General features: G+C 36.5%; 1 protein-coding gene across 1 annotated transcript in view; it reads left to right on the top strand.

Annotated features, from left to right (window-relative positions):
* The window catches only part of LOC124171843 (tyrosine-protein phosphatase 99A), a 1017936-nt gene that overhangs the window by 660238 nt on the left and 336029 nt on the right, over positions 1-21669 (top strand). The window contains exon 4 of the mRNA XM_046551201.1: positions 5117-5298. Coding sequence (XP_046407157.1) covers positions 5117-5298 — 182 coding nt within the window. The remainder of the gene's footprint in view (positions 1-5116; positions 5299-21669) is intronic.

The following is a 21669-nucleotide window of genomic DNA, read 5'->3' as shown; positions in this document are numbered from 1 at the left end:
ACGCTAGTCCTTCTGTCCGCGCTACGCTCTACTCTTTTACCGAAAGCCAGTTCACATAATTGAGGTTATTAGCGAGCGTGTGGGTTTCCTAAAGCTTTCGGTCTCGAGCTTCAGCTTGATGAAATGCTGGTTTTATTTCCACTCCGCTTCTTTGTGGAAAAAATCTAGCTGTGCCAACGAGCCGTGAATAAAAGTCATCTCATTCTCTGCTCACTAAGTAAGGCATACATTATTTAGAAAATGCTTCTTTTTTTTTGAGGCAGAATTTATTGTAGATCATGAGATTAGTAGAATTAAAGACTATTTTTTAACGAATGACCTCACATTTCTGCATTTCCAACACATATCTTACCCCCACGATCCATATTTCATTGCAGTCCTTATAACTCGTATTTCAGCATGCTGAAAATTAATGTTTTTTGATAAATTCACAGTGCAGTATAATTTGTGATGGGACTTTTAGTTTTTTAAGAAGGACGTTATAAAATGTCGAATAAAACGTTTCTAAACATTTTTTTCTCTCATCGCATTTCATTTTAACCTGGAAATGCATGCTATCTATTTCTTTATGTTTATGTTGCTTCTGAGCACCAATACTGACGTATTGCCTTTTCCGAAGATAAGTTTTAAAGGAAATATAAAAATATGGAGACATTTTAGAATTCAATGAAGAATACATCACAATTGGACTCAATTTCCAGCAGTCGCAAGCACGTAAATCTTGGGGAGTCGTTTTATTACAGAACTAGCAGAGCACTGCGAAAAATGTGTAGAAGGTAGTATATTTATCCAAAAGTTCCAGGCACAAAATTTTTTAGCTTCCAGTAAATGAAGTTTTTCGGCATTATGAAGCAAAATAACCAGTAGTATACCATAGACGTAACATTTTATCAAGGAATGGTCTCGAATCCTCCCTTTTTATATCGCCCAGGTTAAGCTTTTTTTTATCATTTGTAAGATTTTCTATTAGAAAATTAGTACTATCCAACTAAATGCAATTCAGCAGAACATTTTTTGTTAACGCTTCCGGTTTTTTGTTTTTCATTAGATCTATCAATCGTTTTAATCATTGTATGCTTGATTTAAGAAGGGTGCGCTTAGTTACTCTCACATAAAATAGCATATTGAATTATAATGTTTTTTTAACATATTTTATCCCTTTCCGTCATAATACAGCGCAAATAATGCAAGAAAGAACGGATAGAAATTCAGATTTTTCCAATTTAGAGATATTTTATTCGTTTTTAGTGTTACTTTTTATGCAATGTGACGTATATGCGAGAGCACGTTTCGAATTACATCGTGTAAAGCGGGGAAATGCTAGAACACATGCGAGAATGCGCGCACGCAAGATGGCAAAATAGCCTCAGATCTAACTTTGATGAAGCATGCGCAAAATTGCGCACCACACGAAAAAAAAAAGTTTTGAAGTGTTGCAATTACATGCCCCGTGAAAAACTGACTTTTGAGCCATGAATTACAATCGGAACACGTATGAAAATTTATTGACCGAAGGTGGCAAAGAACTCCTGATCTTACAATAAAATGATTTCAAGCCCAATCGAGAGAAGTATGTTATTTAAACATGCGAAAGTACGTGTAAAACGGTTTTAAGGACAAAGTTATAAATAATACATCATGTCAGTGTTCATCAGGAAAAATAAATTCGAAAACTCATCGAGAGAGATTTCAAAATCATCGTAATAGGAGTTCTTTTTGCTGAAAAAATTATGCTGTTGGCCGATAAAATCTGAATTGAAACTTTAATACCGAAATTAATATATCTGTACCTATTCAGAAAATATTGACGAAATACCTTTTCATCTGCTAAGAGAAATATATCAGCATAAGTATGGCATATTAATTTATCATGTTGCAATCCTAAGTTTGGTATACAACCGCTTTCCATTCCTCCCTATCCTACACCACTCATAATATATACCTATCGTTCTAATCGGAAAAATATACCAAATATGCCTGTACACCAATAAGGTATGGTATAATTTTCGTATGAAGATTTTCACAGCTTCTTTTATCAATGTTGGTGGTGGTTCTCGGGTATCCATTCTCTTGTAACGCTCCCAGTAGGAGGGGTGAAACGTTGAGTGAAAATTTTACCTACACAGCAATACCCGAGAACCACCACCAACAAGGTATTGTATACTCCATTCGAAAACACCGGATATTTTTGATACCTCCAAACACGGAAAGTCGGGATAAAAACGAAATCCTTTCACGCTTCAATCTTGAATTTAAATTTGGAAAAATATCAAAGGCTTTTCTGGTATTACTCCTGGGTTTCATAATGTGTTAGTTAAGCTTTTTTGCTCTCAGAATGTCTAGAAATATAATTTTTTTTTCTTCAAATAAAAGAGTCGTTTGATTACTTTCGCTTTTACCTCGACTCTTGTAAAAGCCGATCGTGCAAAAGCAAAAATGCTGACTGAACTCCTTACTTCATGTTTGCGTAACATCCTTTTCTCACGTGTACCGCATGTGCTTGATTGAACAAGGGGAATGCATGCATATTGGTAGTCATCCATCCTCCATCTTGATGCCCGTAATTTGATTATGGAAGGCTTATTTACATTCCTTCGGCTACATTGAAGCCCAGAGTTGCTTTCATAGAAATATGTTGGGCAAATAGGTACTCATATGTTCTTGTTGCTAGCTCATATTGAGAAAAGGTCACTGTAGTAATAGTTAATTATGCAGTATCGAAGCAATTATGCCATGAATGCCTAGGGAAAAGTTTCCTAGACTGCGCATCGGGCCACGTACCTTTGATTTCCCGGGTCACTTTGAAGAGCATTAAGCTATTTTGATTCTTAATTACCACATCGGTGTTTTGTCTCCAGGGAATGTTTCCTGTAACAATTTAAATGAATTTTATCATCTTTGAAGCTGCAGATTTGAGTTAAATTTCATTTACCTCACTGCGCGGCTTTAGTATAAGCTTAAGGTTCTCAATAGGCTGCCCATTTCCCCTTAGGCTACCATTTCTAATGAATCGCGCCATTTTCAATGTGCTAGGCTGTATTGCCTGGCACATTGAACCTTGGTAATATTTCTATCGGAAATAGAGAACCTTGAAAGCGATACTGTTGGCGCACTGGCCCGGTAAGCCTCTGGTTGAGGGAACTGTGGTTTAATTATCTACCAAGAGAAATTTTCTCGTCACAATTAATGTGAATTTCATCGCCGTACAGTGGTATGTATAAAACGTAACTCTTAGTTGGAACATTTTATTATTTATTAGTTATAAATGCATTAAGAATACACTAAACACATTTTTTACGTAATACCTGCCAAAGAGCGGTCGTTTACATGTTTGTGATTCTGTAAATTTCAGTAAAAAATAAGACTTTTTAAAAACCCATTTAGCACCTGCGTTGCTTATGAGCAAGAGATGTTGCGCAAATACAAGCGCGATAAATAAGTGTTGAGTACCGTTAGGGCTTATCTATGATAGGGCATAGAAGGTATCGCACCCGAAAAGATAGTTTTAATCATGAAAAAGGATTGGTAAACATGTGCATTTAGGAATCTCTTAAAACCTATATTATAGAATCAACCAAGATCTCAAAGCACCTCACCGTTGCACTAACGGTAAAGAAAGCAGCAAAAGTTTTGATCTTTGCACTAGGCATATCGTCGAAATAATTCAGGGCAATTCCATTTCTGCGCTATTAAAATCTGACCTCAACTAGAGCTTCCGCAGATTCCGGTTTATAATTTCTTCCTTGGATATTGGAAGCTACGCTAGAATAACCCGCTACAAAACAATTTTGAGAAAGATCACATTGCATTCAAATTGCAATTGCTTTGAGAGTGCAGTTTATAATATAAAATCTCGACGAAAAATGAAAGTTAGGTAAATAGAAACTCGTACAATCTCCGGTACGCTTCAGTTTTCTATTTCCTTCTGTAACCATAGAAATCAAAACATGAATGAGAAATAGAGCGAGATATGAAATAGCAGAAAAAATAACTGTAGGAGGGCGAAGATTTGTTAATCCTTTTCCGTTTATGTCGAGTCCTGCAAAATATTTTGAATGTGTCTTGCAAGGAAAGAACTAGAATGGTGTTTAAAAAAATTTGGTGGCCTACAATATTACCTGGTCATTTCTTTATGGAAAAATAAATATTGTAGGCATGATGATGAATGGAAATCGTCATGATTTTCTAAGAAATTACCAACCTTCGGTATTTCAAGAAAAGAAATCGGTAATTCGCGGCTACCGACTGGGAGAATCTAAATTAAATCTCAAAGTTTCGGAATTCCTTCACTGATTTACTATTTTTCTCTCTAGCAAAGTTGTATGTGAACCAAAAAGCATCGTAAACGACTTCACCGCGACCTGAGCAAGCGATTTGGAGCACACCCAAAACTGCCGTCGCCGCCAAATGGCACAACGCGGATGCAATCCTGAAAGAATCGACACGCTTCACTTTGATTGCTCAAGTACATTTTGCTGAAAGTTATCTTCAGTATTCAATACTGCAGTTGTGTTCGTTTTTTGTCTCGCCTGATACCATAATTATGATGTGGAACATGTGACACTCATTTCGGATCGTAGGTGACCCAGGAATGTCTCAGGGAAATGGGTTCAATAGTATTCTCCCTAAACATCGCCAATACCTCAGCCTTTACATCAGCACTTTTTCACACTCCTGTGCAGCCAACTCACGTTGCGAATAGGAGAAGTATGGCAGGAGCAGACCCTCGTTGAGTTGACTGGAATAAATTAATACTTCCGCGTAGAGTATTCCAATGAAATTTTGGAAAAACATAGAACATAATACATGACCACGCTTTTGAATTCTCAGCTACGAACGTGAAAATGGCTGAAGGCTCATGAGCAGGCCATTAGCGTTTCCCCGTATTATAAGGTTGAAGGAATAAAGAATTTAAAAAATACCTCTATAACATATGCAATTCCTTACTTACTGGCTTAGATTGACTGGCCTTACAGAATATACAGACCCCCGCGAACTCCCCTCAACCAACCTCTCTAAGATTTAGTCTCACCAAAGTCCCTTTTGAAAAATAATTTATTTCATGGTTATCAATTACTGTTGTTATTCATGTGGATTCCTGTTTCCCGCCTTGCAGTGTCGGCGAAGATGGCGAATGGGACGTTCACAGCGGAATCACCACCCCTACCAACGAGACGAAGTACCAGGTTCGAGGCCTGCTGCCGTACACCGTCTACAGCTTCCGTGTCATCGCGGTGAACTCCATGGGACGAAGTCGACCAAGCAAGGAATCCTACTACATGGTGACGCTTCGTGAAGGTAAGAAAACTGGAAAATATCCAAGCCTTGCGTCGTTTACATAACTGCAAAATGAAAAACTGCTCCATCGGAAATAGTGCCTCCTCTGGGCTCAGCTGTGATATAATTTCAATTCGATCACAGCTCATCGCAGGTTGCAATGCCACGCATGTGTACGAGTACAAATTATGTTTAATTATGCACCATTATTGTTTATGAATGAACATTTCTGAAGCTCGTCGGTGAATGACCGTTTTGATGAGTTACTTGATAATTCTGTTGCCTTGATCAGGTGTATCGTCGTTATTTGGTCAAAAATTATGTTCTTATGACATTACACCAGGAAAAGCATCCGAAAATCACACAAATAACCGAAAATAATTAAGTTACATATCCGTCAACGTGATGCATCTGTGGACGTTCATGTATGTTTCATCAGGTATCTGCTGCTCTCACACAATATTCATTGCTTATTTTTCCGCTCTCCACTTGCGTTCATTAGGAATTAGTGGCAATCAGAATCTTCATTTTAAAATTTTTATTCTATAAATCATTCACTCTGGTTTAAAAATCAACTGTTTTTCATTCCCTACGTTGTGAAAAAAAATACTTTAAAGGTTCATTTGAATGCATACGTACGATTGCATGAAATTGGTATGTTATTATGAAATTTAGGTTGTAAATCTGGTTTCTAATTATGCGTAGATTGGTCAACTGTTCGTTTGAAGCTGAAAATTTTGCTGTATCGATTTCTCCATTAATTTTCAATCGATCCAGAGCATTTTATTAATCCATACTCGTTTTGGAAAAAATAAAGTAGTGATATAAGGGACTTTGGTGAGACTAAATATGGGCTGGGTTGAGGGGAGTATTCTATGAAAAATACATGTTTCAACTATGCGTATTACTTTGCCTTACAGATCTAATACTTCAGGCTTTAACTACCGTGCAGTTATTAGAGCAAGACGTATTGCACATCATACTGCTTAGCCGAAATGTACGCCAACTACAGTTCTGAACCTTTGCTAGACCCGTAGCAATCACTCCAGCCTTGATTGGTTTGAAAAATAAAACACTAGAGAGGGATTTCATTGTTTTTGTACTTCCAAGGGGTGTGCTTCTAGTTGAATGGATCAAATAATGGAAGTTATTTTTCGACTCGCGACTTCTGTAAGCAAACGCTTTGATGAATTAATACATGAAAATAATACTTTGACCTCAGGTACGGCCGACCACTATTTCTTTTGCAAAGAATGCAGCATTTGCGCTTGCTCAAAAGGATCAAGCGCATCGTATCCTTAGTCGTGCATTATATTTTTCATCAGCGCATTTGAGTATCGGGAGCACCAGCTGTTGCCCCTGGTTAATGCGGAGCCCAATGAACATTTGATCCGATTCAGTGGGGCGCAAATCTTTTGACCGACGACGTAAAACATCTTCAAATTTCGCAGGTGGAAGCACTAAGCCCGCGCGCACCTCATCCCTTTTAAGCTCCACGCAACTCCAGCGGAAAGAACTCGCCGCATTCGGTCGCAAGGGCTTCCGTAGAGCGTGCGCTCTCCGACGGGGTCAAAAGCAAGTAACGCCGCTTTGAGCGAATTTCACAAAAGTGAGAATTCGCATTATTTCCTCCACGAAGGGTTTTTTCGGACGTGGCTGCCACTTTTCGGCAAAAAGGCTCGTCGGGGAAAAAATAAAAGTTGTCGCCGTACTACGGGGGCTATTCGACCCTACGTCCACGAACGTTTAAATCGACATCAGTCAACCCTTTCATCGCTGGCTCGCCGTGCGTTACATTCCACGCTCCTGCTCCTCATCTCCGTGAGCCCGTGAGCAATCCTTACGCCGCCCGGAGACTACGCACGCCGCGCCGTATAGTTTGATGGGGTTGCGGTTCCCTCATGCGTGGTCGCACGCAACCGCCCCTTGTGTGAACGTCCCAAAAAAATAAACACTCATCCAAAATAATTGTTAATCTCTCTTTGAAATACTGTCAAGTAGAAAAGTACGGTTAAATTTCCTTCTACAGGGCTTTTTACAAACTTATGTCCTATTTTATAAAATGCCAATAAAGGGAATACAAAATTCTGCAACATAGGTTGATCAAAAAAACATTGTTTCTTAAGCTAGGGCTAAGAATGTTAAATAAGATATCGCACTGCCAATTAATTTTATTTAAAAGTTAAAAAAACGTGTTACCATTGCCTTACAAGTGTCATATGGTACTATTATAGAATATATATTCCATAGATAACGTTATTTTATCATCCGATATGTTGTTCCACGGTAACTCTCCAGGAAAAAGTTGACTTTGGAACTAAGGATTCGGTGAATTACTTATTCAAGTCATAAAAGTTGCGTTGCTTCTGTTTTTAAATGCACCTGCACATGTCCCTGAACCCACCAATCCTGAATTTGGCTTCACCATACCTACTTAAGCCGTTGATTATCATTACACCTTTTAACTCTACAAATTACTGGTTGAAAACAGAAGTTTCGTTACGTATCTTTAAAAGTCAAAGGAAGCAGTACTACATATTTGTCGGAACCACCCTATTTTTCTCCGTATTGCGTACCGATTTCTTTCCTGCATTTGCACACGTGTGTCCCTTCTTACCTTTTATATACTACCTATTTCATTCTTTTTACTCGTGGTCTTTATGGAAAATATTCTGCTTTTTCCACTCAGTTCTTCTTTTCTCGGGACATTCGCCAAAGTACTCTTCTTTGTATTATATCGGGATTAACATTAATCCATATTATTAGAGATGCCTCTTTGTATCTCACTTTATCACATAGTTGTCGGCTATAATCCATTGTAATACCAGATTTTGAATGTCAGACTTCATTTATGATCATTTATTCGAATGGTTCATGACATTCATCGGTAGAAAGCCGTATCTCATTCAAATTTTTTGTTTCGGATCTTTTTATTTTTCTCGATATTATTATATTTCAACGTGGTTGCATGATTTTTTCCAAAATGCTATAAATAGTTACTGCCGATTAAAATTTCACGCTAGATTTTTTTGGTGATCATGCCTTACATATCATTAGAAAAGATCATGCTAATAGAGGGCATATGAATGATTTTAACAATGATTATGAGACAAAATGGTATTTTTGAAGAAAATTCATGGCAATTTCCTGAAGAGGTGTAAATATGAATCTTCGCTTAGTGCGAAGGGGAATTCCTTTACAATTAGTGTAAAGGGTAATAATAAGGGTAAAACCCTACTTTTGCGAAAAATAATATTTATAATCTACATTTAGAATGGTCAATTTTTTAAAATTCACTTTCTTTCTTAAAGTTTTACGATAAAGAGACACTAATAGGCTCCATAACTCATAAATATAAATAATAAACCTGGAAAAATTATTTTGAATACCTTGAGTTTAAACCATTAAATTAATTTAGCCATAGGAAGTCCTAGGGTACGTGTAATAATTTTAAAGGAATATATATTGCACCAACCAAAATATTCTTTATACACATATGCATGCCACTTCTTTTTACATCGGCGAGAAATTTTTTATTGATTCTTTTTTTATGTGATTTGAAAGCTGCCGAAGATTTGTCCAGTGGCACGAAAGCTTCACTGAATCCATAAACCAAGGACTAATTTACGATTCTACATTAGAAAGACTCGAAAAAAGAGTGTGACCCTTTTGGCGTAATCCGATTACATCAGAGACTTGTCACTTCTAATTTTGGAATTCCTTTTGAAAGAGCGAAAGCCTCGCATTCATCAAATTTAAATGAGACTTGCCAGGAATTGTTTTCAGATTGAAGGAGGATTTTGCATGCATAGATCAACTTTCTTGCCAGCGTTAATATTCAGACTCGCATTTTTTTCTCAAAGCTACTTCTTATTTGTTTGTATCTATGGAAAAATCCTCTGCTCCATTGTGCTAGCTGATTTTGAAGGTAAACTGTATTTCCTTGGACGCATCTTTTCAAACTCTTCGCTTTAAAAATTTAATAAAAATTGTATTTTATATGCACTTTGTGGCAATGTTAATCTCCGGTGTACTAGATAATTGTTTTTTTTTGTTCTCGCGTGTCATCAATCAGTATTACATAAAATTGTAAGTGGACTTTTGCGTAGTAAGATAAGTTTAGAGAAATGAAGGTGCACTATCAAAGTTGCATTGTATGCGCTTCAGATAATACTCCAGCCAACCTTTAATTCGTTTCATCATACCTTGTACTTTGGATGAAGTGTCATTTTGGTGACATATCGTATATGAAATCACTAGGGATTGCTATTTCAATACAAAAGATTGGTGCAACTCAAATAACTTTACATACAGTAAGATTTCCAATCAATTTACACGATATTTTTAAATTTAATACGGATTTCAAGAGAGCTGAGTGTGACTACATTCACATGGCGAAGAATTGCTTTGAATTTGACGCAAACCAATCTAAGCTTTCCGTAATTTCATCTCTCCAAAAACAGCGATAAACACCTCGGATTATTAAACATGATTGAAATTTAATTACCTCTGAGACCCATTTTTCAATGACGGAGCAGGCACAAATAATTACACTTTGGTATTTCCATCATCACGACTTAGCAATAAGCTCATAATGGATGCATAATTTATGATTAAATAATATTTTTAAATAAATATAATGATGGAAATCGATTATGATTGACTTCCTTCTAATTTAATAATGTGGAAATAATTGAATGTGGTACGAGGGTGCTAATAATTAATTATAGAAACTATTTGAAAGACCTTTAGCTCTTGACAAATCATTTCATCAAACTCCATTTTAGGTCTGTAGTGTATTCATTGAGGTCGAAAATTATGGTAAACCTTTTTAAATAACTATGGAAATCTTGAACTTATCGCAATAAAAACACCTTAAAGTAATGTTCCATAAAGAGTTTAATATCGTTAGTGTGGTAGCCAGTAGTTTACTGTGACTGAAGTGCTTCGGGTCAAATCCCGGGCCTTTGCTGAAACTTTCGAGCAATACCACAAACATCAAGGGTAAGGACCACTAAATGCCGCCTTATGCGTATGAAGTCCTCTTGCTTAAGTGTAGCCTGAGGTGAGTACTAGACTAACTTTAAGCATTAAAAGGAGGAAACAAAATTTTAAGAGAAACAATATCTGGATTGAAGCTAACATCGGTTATTAGGGAAGACAAACATGTTTACAGGCTTTAATATTGAGGTACGCTATGAATTACATTTATTGTAGCGTCAAATCAGCAAAACGTTCTATTGCGATTTGACTAATGAGACCCGGACTATTTGCCTACAGCATTACAGAATGCATTGTCTTTCTTTTACCTCCTACCATGCGTGGTTTAGTATCTACATATACTTATTACCCCTTAAGTTGCATCAATAGGCGTGCGGTGGAAGGGAATTTAAAAATAAGGTGCTCGTTGGAAATATTTGGCCGAATTTGAAAACCGTCTTTAATGTTTTCTCTTGTTTAGAGGGAAAACGCATCCGGCTTTTAAGATACTCTTAGCCTAGAAAAAGCATATTTCGTTACCGTTAAAAATTAATAAGACTAATTTATGGAGCCTCTTGCTTTTCGTGACCAAAAATATACGTGGCTTCATATTTTTCTAAATTCTTTACAAGATTATTAGTATATTCGGACGTAAGTTCAATTTTTCGCGATTTTGAATGATACTGAGGCCTAACTACCATATTAAAAACAGCAAGGAACAATGTGGTGTACTATCAATTAACCGAGCTACCAACCTTAAATTCGCCTGATGGAAGATTGATTGGTGTTGTAGCTGGTAGCTTATCTAATTGGGAGTATGGATATCCGGTTTCGAATCCCAGCAAAGGTGCATGATTTTTTCATTGCAAATTTCACCATTGGTGAAAAAAGTGATCAAACATTCGTTAAATAGCGAAATGGTTATCACTCTCGGCCATATGTAAGCTCATGGTTTCATGTTTATTCAATCAACCGGGTATTCCACCTGGCCAATTAAAACGATTACTTTAAATCGGTGGTTAGATCAGGCGCAACTGGGCCGCGTTCAATTTTCCGATTTCGTTTCCAATACTTTTGGTCCGTTTATTGTGTGATTTTGAACGACTAGCTCTCACCCGAGAGACGACGCAGGAGCCAAGGGTACTTAATGCATGAGGCCTCCGTCTCTCTGGAAGAAATACTATTTATATAGCCAGTCAATGTTTTAATAGGTTTTCAGAAATCTCCATCGAACAGCAGTGAGTGCGGAGCGATACATTTAATATAAAATATTTGCAATGGTATATTTGCTCTCGAGAGGAATGCCATTGAACAGTAATAAAATTTATTGATCTTATTTTTACGAATATTAATTTGGGCAACAGATTTACTATAGCTTTTTTCCCCCGTGAAATTTGGATTTCCATGGCGTAAAGGACGCGAGAACGATTTGATCAGCCATTTAAGCGCGGGGAGTGACAACAATTTCAGCGGCCGACTAGAGAATCCTCGTCTGCAATATCCGTGGCTCGTCCTATTAAGGCAACCGGCCTAGCCATCCAAAACAGTCGCTTTACACCGGTGGTTAGACTTGGCACAAGTGGGCCGCGATCAATTGCCGATTGCGTCTCGGTTATTTTTGGGCCAATCGCCGTGTGATTCGGAAGCACTTGACCGCACCCGACAGGCGACGTATGTACAAATCCCATCTTCCCCCCCTCCTTCCTCCTCAAGCTACGCACGCATCCCCCACCCCCAACCGCAACGCCTCCCTCGATTTTTTCCTCTTTCTCCTTTTTTCACCGAGGTCACGCTCAAGTGCTCAATCATCCCATTCCCCATCTACGGAGCGCTCTTAAACCTCTCCGGCGAGCACACGTTGCTCCGCCGCCTACCCAAGGAGTTTGATGAAATTCCGGGTGAGTGTTCTCTCCCTCGAAGTTGGAAAGCGAAAGTGATTTCTCCGCTTGAAGGGGGAAAAATCTCCGCCCGTGAGTGAAGGACAGACGCCACGGCATGACGGGCCCGCCCCCATTTCAGCGGGGATGGTGGCGGCGACTGGCCGCGGGATCCGTCAGCTCCCGACGGAGGTACTCCTCTTGCTTTTGGGAATGTTTCACATAAAGTTAAAAAGATTTGACTTTCGGGTGATAAGTTCCACCTGGAATTTTCTTAGCCCAACCCGGCAAGAATTATTTTAGCGAGTGAAACAATGAATTTTAAGTTTTTCTTCTTTACAGGGCTGATTGCGTCTTGAACTTTCGTGTAATGAATACGAGGGACTGGAAATCTTTCACAAATATTATTTTTTTCGACTGCTCTGCATATATTTTGTATCATTACCAGGTCATTAGAATATTTTTTTCATATTGAAACCAGCAATCATAAATGAAGACAGCTAGGACTGTAGGTAATGTAATAGAATGGGTGGTAAATGTTATAGTTACACATATGAAAAGAGTGAGATAACTGAGCGCATGTTTGACATGGAGTGTTTTTATCGTAGTTTAGAAAATGAGTCTAATTACAGTACATATCAATTTCTTCCATGCTTCATATTTTGCCCTATTTAGAAGTTCTACTAAGAAGCAAAATAACTAACGTTTTTTTGAAACTTGCCAAATATATTTTCGAGCTCTCGTCTTCCAATTGCTGTTTAGGCAAAAGTGTTTTTCTCGCAATTTTTGGGCATAGTTTTGGGAAATTTCTTGCCTGTCTTTCGAATATCTCTATCTCTCTCTCTTTGTATATTTGGGTCTGAATATCAATTTCTCCACGCCTAGTAACTGATGATATGAGGTTCTTCATAGCATTATAATAAAGTTAAAAAACGATGCACCTTTCGCCACTACTTCCTAATATGTAGGCAAATGAAATACGGACTAAGTTAGTATTGAAGTTAATGATTTAAATAATATAATTTGTTGGTACAATATAGTAAAACATCATTACTATCAACATAGCATAATTCCGTATACGACATTTCTTCATGTGTTTCATAAGCCTCTGTCGGTAGAGCGTTTAAACATTGCTATAAGACAAAGTTGCAATCAAACCCAGTAACGAGTGTAATTTGTCGTAAATAATTCAGAGGGGTAGGCCCAAAACCTTACCTATTAAAGTAACTTAACAAAATGGTCACATGACCATGACCTCTCCATCAACATGAAGAAGTCCAAAGTTATGTCCATAGCCAATAATGCAGCTAACGTTCAACAGATTCACATAACAATACATGATTATAAATCCCTGCATACTGAAATAACCAAGTCTGTGTGTAAATGCAACAAATTAGAACAAGTAACACAATATACGTATCTCGGTATCATAATAGATCAGACATTCAAATTTAGGGAACACTGTGAGAAGATATGTAGTAAATTACGAAAGGTTAGTTATCAAATGTATCATATTAGAGATTTTTTGCATATTAAAGTTAAAAAGATGTTGTATTTCGCAACTGCTGAATCAATATTAAGATATGGCGTTACTATTTGGGGTAAAACCTGTAGGGTACATAAATTAAAACTATACAGTACACAAAACCGGATCATCAAAGCGATTGCACACCACAAAAAAAAATGATAATAATTTGTCAGCTAACTCAGACTCTCACGATACAAATAATTTCTATAAAACACTAAGAATACTACCACTCGAAAAACTTCTAACCTATATTTTAGTAATAGATAATTATTTTTCCAATAAATACAAAACACTGAAAGACAATTTTCATAAAATGGAAAAGAGGAATCTATACCAATATAAAATCCCCAAATACTTCAATCAATACGGTGAAAACAAAATGGTGGTTAGTGTTCCTAAATTGTTTAACAAATTACCTAAAGAAATGCATGGTTTAATAACCACCAGTTTATGGATGTCAAAAGTAAACTTTTAAATTATCTACTTGAGGACTTTAATTTTTAATTTTAAGACATAAGTTTTTTTATCGTTTCTTTCATTGTTTTTAGATATTTTTAACTTCTTGTAAATGAATTATGGAGAACCAGCTGATGAGCCTGTTTTGGCTCAGAAGGTCTCCTAATTGTAAAAATATTTTTTTATTCTAAAATATTGTAATATCAGGGTTTTTCTCTTTTATCTTTTCTTGCCCAATAAGTCAGAATATGTGTTGGCTATATAGTGAAAGGCGTGTTAAGAATTTGTAAAGGGAATGTTTTTATTGTATTATATATATTTTAATATTTGAGATATGTATTTTTGATGTATTGTAATGTGTTTATAAACAAAAAAATAAATTAATTAAAAAAAAAAAAAATTATAACAACAAATGATGTTTTCACCAAAGTGTGTCGACCTGATTAGACTGAAACACTGTCTTTTCAATGTGTTTTCATCAGCGAATTTAACCTTTGCTGAATTATTTTTACGACGGAGCGTGTGAGGTTTTGAGTTTAATTATACATATCTAAGGGCTTTCAGATAATGTTTACGAAAATATAGCACGGTCTACTCCATGAGTATTACGTTAAGTACTTGGTTAATAATGCTATATAAAATCGTTTGGAGGATGTAGTCGCAGAGGCTTTGGTTAGCATGATTGCATATCCAAATAAAAATAATCTGAATTCATTATCATGATATTGAGCTATGATTATCAGCGATTCTTTTTTCTTATTATTTATTTGACTATAAACTTCGTTTAAAAGAAAATTTTCATGCCATAAATCAGGTCTCACTAAAAACTCTCCATAAACAACTATTTTACTCGTAAAAAATCTATGTTCATTTATTCAGTGGATATACTTAATCTTTGTAACGAGACCTGATGAACACTACTTTTGAATCCTACCATTAATATCTCGTAGCATAAACTTCAACACAGATCCTTTCGTGTGAAATATGACCACAATTCAGGATTTTATTTTATAACTTTTTTTGTCTGTGGATCGATGGGGTGAAATAAGTTGGTTTAGTCAGTGCGTTGCAAAACAGGTAATATACCCTGGAGATAACATTCCCTTCGGGGCATGCGAGCAATAACAACTGTGGTGTTGCTCGGAGTACCTTTCGAGTGTGACTCACGTGGCGCGCACAGCCGCCTCTTATTCATTTATAGGCAGTATCTCCCAAATGAATATGTCACCAGCAAGCGCGGACGCCTCCCTACGGGCTCCCTCCGCATCCACTGCTTGTCCGCGCAGAGCTCAATGCCGAAGTGGGTCGCCGCAATTAGAAGTAAAAATTTTGTCTTTTATGGGATGCCTGAGTCCTGTAAAAATATCTCATGAAAGATTCGTTTATTAAAACTCAGGTGAAATAACTTTTCTCTCACGGATTGCTAATTCTCTTTTTAGCGGGCAGTTTTCATTTAGTAATAGAGAATTAGGGGAAGGGTGTCTTCCCTTTTTACCAGATAAATTCTCAATGAACAGCCTAAGTTGGTCAATTAAAGTCTCGGTATTTTCTCATGAATAGCATTTAATTAGTGCTACCCCTAAGCAAGAAATCCCCGCGAGGCAAGACAAAAATTTTATCTTTGCTAATTTTTAGGAAAGCGAACGATGTGTTAAATGATAAGGACTTATTTGTTTTTATTCCTCCATTGAATGCTGTAAAGTAAAAAGCCAAGGGTTGAACTGATCTTAATATTCCCCGAGGGGAAACATTTTCTAAAATAAAACCGTGCAGTAAAACATGGGCGCATGCACAACCGTAAGTCTTAAAGGATATGGCTTAAACTCACCAGTTTAATTGCCTTATGCGAAGAGGAATAATTTTATTAAAATTTCGTCTTCATTTTCGCTGACTTCATTTGGTTACAACTTATATTCATGAAGTATCATGATTTAATTTTGATAATCAGAGTAAACTTCTTTCTTGTTCCTCGAAGTAGAATATCAGATTTAAAACAAATATTATTCAAACAGTAATTAAAAGGGCATAAATTCGTAGCTATGGCGCACATTTCATTTTCGTGAATCCTGGATTGTGAAAATATTATATCGTAATATGTTCATGGTCTTATAGAATTCAGTTATTTGTGTGAAATATGTAATTGTATTACGAAATAAGAATAAAATCATTTACCTATAAAAGTTCTGGAAATACCACGCTACTTAAAGATATTTTGGAACCGTATGAAATGGAACACCAACATTGTTATATTAAAGCCTGTGCGCTTCCTAAAATATATCTGCTGTTTTATTATGTTTTTCAGCATAGCTTGAATATGCTACATAAGGAGACATACATTTGTAATTCTTGGCTATTCTGTGAACTTGGTAACTATATAGTAGGGATGTGTGAGTTGCACTTTTTGACCTCGAGTCGAGTATCGAGTCGAGCTGAAAGCTACTCGTCGAGTATCGAGTCGAGTCGAGTATCGAGTCGAGTCGAGTATCGAGTCGAGTCGAGTATCGAGTCGAGTCGAGTATCGAGTCGAGTCGAGTATCGAGTCGAGTCGAGTATGGTAATTCTTGAACTAGGCAATACAACAAATCATGCTCCAACAAATTCTCATTTCTTTCAACCTCCTAGCGAATTTTGTACTCTGAATGATTACCTTGATGTAAAAAGGAAAAGATAACGTGGAACGTTGATGGTAATTGAGTCAAAATTAGGACATGAATGAAAATTAATGTGTTTTAAACAGTTACATAAGCACAATTAAAATGAATTAACCTTCAGTAATATGTCGTCAATGTATGTATCCAAAATACTCAGAAGAACCCTCAACAAAGATACAAGTACAATTGTATTTAAAATTTTATACGTAAAGGTATCATGTAATATTTGATCCTTTCATATTCTCATCCAGAAAAACCAATTGTTCCACATAGTCAGGCAGCAGGCTTGGACGTCTCCACGTTACAGTATTACTGCCTGTAGAAAAGTGTCTTCCGCAACACACTTTTGTATCTGGACAAGTACTTTATTTCCAAAGTTTCAAGGTTTGGGAAACTTGAAAAAGTTTTATTAAAAGTTATATCAACGATTTATATGGAACTTGAATATTCATGGAATTTTAGTGGGCAAAGTGAACGAAATATAGATCTTAGCTTTATCTTTGTAGATCAAAATCTATTTTCTATTAGTTCAAGAGGAAAACTAAACGCAATATAGGAATAAGCAAAGATAAGCATTGTACGTACTTAGTACTCAAAAAGGCTAAGAGATGGCACTACTTGTGACGTCAACTACATGGAAAAACCGGTATTGCCCGCTACACCCAAACAGAATCAGTGCCATGACTAATTAATATTCCTTAGCAGAATCCAACAGTTTCTGAAATACCTGGTAGACAGCTAACCAGCTGGGAACTAGGAAGAATAAAACCAATAAGAAATCCGTTGCGTGCGTGCATGCGTGTATTGCCCGTTAAAACCTAAAAGTTCCATTTTTTCGTAAAAATCCTGGCAATACTACCTACTCCCTCGGCGTTAGAGTAAATAAAGTACGGTAGAGTATTAAAGCATCAAATAAGAATTTATGGGCGATGCTGTGGTCCACTTCAATTACTCCAAATACGCCGCCGGGGCGGAAGACGGTCGGACGCCACGGCTGACGAAAAGGTATTATGCACCCACGTCGACTATGATAGTGGTTGACTGCTACGTATATAAAAGCTGAAACTACCAATTCAAGGAATTATGCTGACTTATCGACTTTAAATACGAATTTATTAGATAAGTTTAACACAAGGAGGACGGGACTTCCGCGCTACCTAGAAGGACGGCTAGGGGTCATTTTCCCCCTAAAATGTATTTTGGAATAAAACGCCTCATTTTCATCCAATATTCAGTTAAATCGTATTAATTGTTGAATCAGTTCATTAATAACACTATTTAACATTATTAAATATTATTCCCGCTGTCAAAAGGTAATAGCAATTATTTTAAAGAATCATGAATTAAACCATATATAGTAGTCGACTGCATTTCTAATAATGATAATACATACACTCAATACAAAATTTGTGTTACATGTTTTAACAATAAGCATACTGGGTTTACAAAATTTGCATTAAAAATTTTAAAAAGTATAACTTTATTGTAAATCTCAGACAGGCAATATTTTTCAGCGCCGTTTCCACAAATATATTTTGCGCTGAATGGGTGCATAGGACGATTTATTCATCTACAACTAAATCTACACACTAACCCGCAAGCCGCCTAAAAGGCGTGTGGAAGCGGGTGTTAGGACACCAGCCGTTTGCACATGAAAAGGAATCTGAAAATGGAAAGGAAATTGGTGCTATGATTCAATTCGATGATATTTGGCACTTTTTTTTTTTTGTGCCCGTGGAGACATGGCTGTTGGATTTGGAGACGTGTAAATAAATTGATACATGCTATCCATCATATCTACTCCCGCTTTGTTTTTATTATGAAATAGGATGGTCTCTGGTATTCTTTTATTCGTTTCGGATATAGTGTCGTCTGAGATCATGTTACTGAGTAGAAGTACATTATTGGTCTAGTTTGCCTGATTCTACGTAGGAGTATGTCCTAAGGTATTTTTGAACACTCGCGTTAAATCTATTACATGGCTATTTTAGGGGTCATAGATATTCGTGCGTCAGGCCTGTTTTTTTCAGATCATTCCTGCAAGAGAAGTTTTACATTTTTTCTTATTTCCTGCCAGCTGGATGGATGGAAAATAATTGTTACAAGTTATTTTTCTTCCTGAATTCTTGTATTTTACGGTCACTTTAGTAACTATTTATTTCTCCAACGCTTGATTTGACGGCCAATCATCATCTTTGCCTCAATATGGAAATTCATTAAGGCTGTATTTTCATTTCACATCTGCTGCATTTCATTGGATAGAACTGTGCAATTGCTGTTACGCCTAAGTCGCCATCGGATTCACTATCTTTGCCTTCGTCGCTTCTATCACACGCAGATGTTGATGGATAGGTCAGAATGTCCTTGAACTGATGTTTTCGATTCACTTCCAGACTGATCCTCTATATTCCCTACATCTATTTGAATCGCGACGATACTCTTCTCTTGATATATGTATTTCTCGAATTCTTACTTTCTTCCTCAACTCGCTACAGATATTCATGCGAAAAAATCTACAAACGAAAGCGCAATATTGTAGAATCTTCTCCAGTTGCATTGGAGTTAAAGAGAGTTGGAGACCATTAGAAATTCTTACAAAACGACAAAAAATGCAGAAGTAACGCTAATCGCCTTTCAAAAGGCAGGGACTCATCCGCCAACCGTATCCTGACTCGTGTCTTCGAAGAACTTGCAGTAATACTTCTTCTCCGGCCTTTGTGCGGATGCCAAGGATAGGATTCACAGTAGAATTTTACAGTCCACCCAATTCCTCAGCTTTTCAAAATGAGACAGGATTTTTCCCAGGGCGCAGCGTGCAGTTCACCCACCCCAAACCCCGACGGGGTCAGGGGGCAAAGGGGCAAGGCCGGGTGACAGTGCCGTCAGGACAGAAAAATGAAACAGTTATTCGTAAACCTGATGAGGCGATGATGAAAAATAATGTCTCTAAGAGCTCTGAATCTTGGCCGACGGAAAATAGCCATGGGATACGTGATGATTTTCCGGTGTGGGTAATACAATAATCATTGAACAATGAATAAAATAAAATTAAAATATCATAATTACATGAATTTATGCAAATCAAGGATTGAGAAAGTTTTATTTCCCTTTGCTGCCCGTAAAATATCGAAAGATTGAGCACAACAAGTCTCTATGCCTAGGTTTTGGAATACAGGTAGAAGGCCTTGGGACGAAACTGGCATTGAACCGGGTACTTTATAGTTCAAAATGAAGCAAATAATCTACCACGCTAGCCTCTTGCTGATTACATGATATTCATAGCACAAAATAGCCCACGGGCAAGAAAAAAACTAGAAAATAATGCGAAAACAAGTTGTGGGTCAAATGATCTCGAGCCGTCCTTTTAGGTTTAATATGTCATAAAAATTTAAAACAAAACTTTATCATTGAATTTTCACTAATTTATTAAAATGTAAATCAAAATGAATAAAGTCAAAAATTTCAAAATTTAAAAAAATATTTTAATAAGAGAAAAATAAATTTAAATTCTGAAAATGGGTCAAATGACCCCTGCCGTCCTTCGAGTGTTAATGATAGCGCTTCCAGTCGGCAAATTTCTGAACTTGATGACCTCGACAGCTGTATAAACGAAACTACTCGACTCGACGCGATATTCGTAATACTACTCGAATCTCTCGAGTCGAGTACCAACTATCCGTCTCAACTCGAATGTTCGAGTTCTCGCACATCCCCACTATACAGTGTAATGGATCACGCATGCAAGCAGGAAGTAAAGCAATGTATAATTGATTTTTTTCTCGTCGATAACCTGTTCTAGAATTATGCGTATTTTAAATGCATGTTTGTTTAATTGGTAAAGTGAGTTGCATTAAATATCCAAACGATAGTGTTTGTATAAAGTATCAAAATTGATTTGATTATATACTTTATATTTACAGCATCAAGATGAATTCAATTGATTTTTTTACAGCATCAATTTTAGAGAGAAATTATTTGAGCTTTCACATTCGTAGTAGCTAGAGCCAACTTTGCCATTTACTTGAACATAGGATTAGAGTAAAATAATATAACATGCAAAAGGATACACGATGATCTTAGTTGACCGTTCGCTACCTCCCAGGAAAAATTCATGACATGAATTTGAAAATGGGAACACAGATCACCACGGGATTTTTATGCATTCATTTGGGCCATAAGTCTAGTGTATAGCTATGTCATAAATCTAATTCCGCTTCATGGATTTTTTAAGGGAAGTTCAGCTTTTATTCCTCAGAAAGAAATATTTTCATGTGAGAATCTACATATTAGTTTTCAACTTGGTAGACTAGAACTTCCTCCCGAGTTTTTAATTCAGAAATTGTTTTTTCAAGAGCAAGCCTATTGTTTTTACTTCACAAGATAATCTTTAAGGTATTTCATTCTTTTATAGGACGCATCTACTATTTTTGCCGTTGATAACTTTATAAATTCGATTTGAATTCATCCAAAATCTCATATAAGTTCTGGTATTAAAATGTTTTTCATTTTATATTCCAATTTTATATTATTTCAATTTGGTAGTCGTAAGGCTTTACTAGTCTCAATATTTTCGCACTTATATAAATTAATTTTATTACTAAAATGGGTTTGTTATTCACTTAAATACTTAATGTCTGTAGTGGGACCCGATAAGCTACATCTTTTTGTCCTGCTATAAATAGCTTACTCAATACTATCAATAGCTTACAATATAAAATTTTACACAGATTCTTTCGTGTAGTATTCAGCTAATATGCAGAATTTCATTTTGTAACTTTTTTGTGTTAGGATCGATGGGGTAAAATATGTTGGTCACGTTAGTCTGTTGTAAAATCGTGCAATGTAAAATAACCTTGTATTTTGTGCGAGCAATGTGTCATGCAATAGGATAAAGGCAATC

This window comes from Ischnura elegans, chromosome X, assembly GCF_921293095.1.
Source record: "Ischnura elegans chromosome X, ioIscEleg1.1, whole genome shotgun sequence".
Lineage (NCBI taxonomy): Eukaryota > Metazoa > Arthropoda > Insecta > Odonata > Coenagrionidae > Ischnura > Ischnura elegans.
Note: the sequence above shows the minus strand (reverse complement) of the source record. Positions and strands in the feature narration are given on the sequence as shown.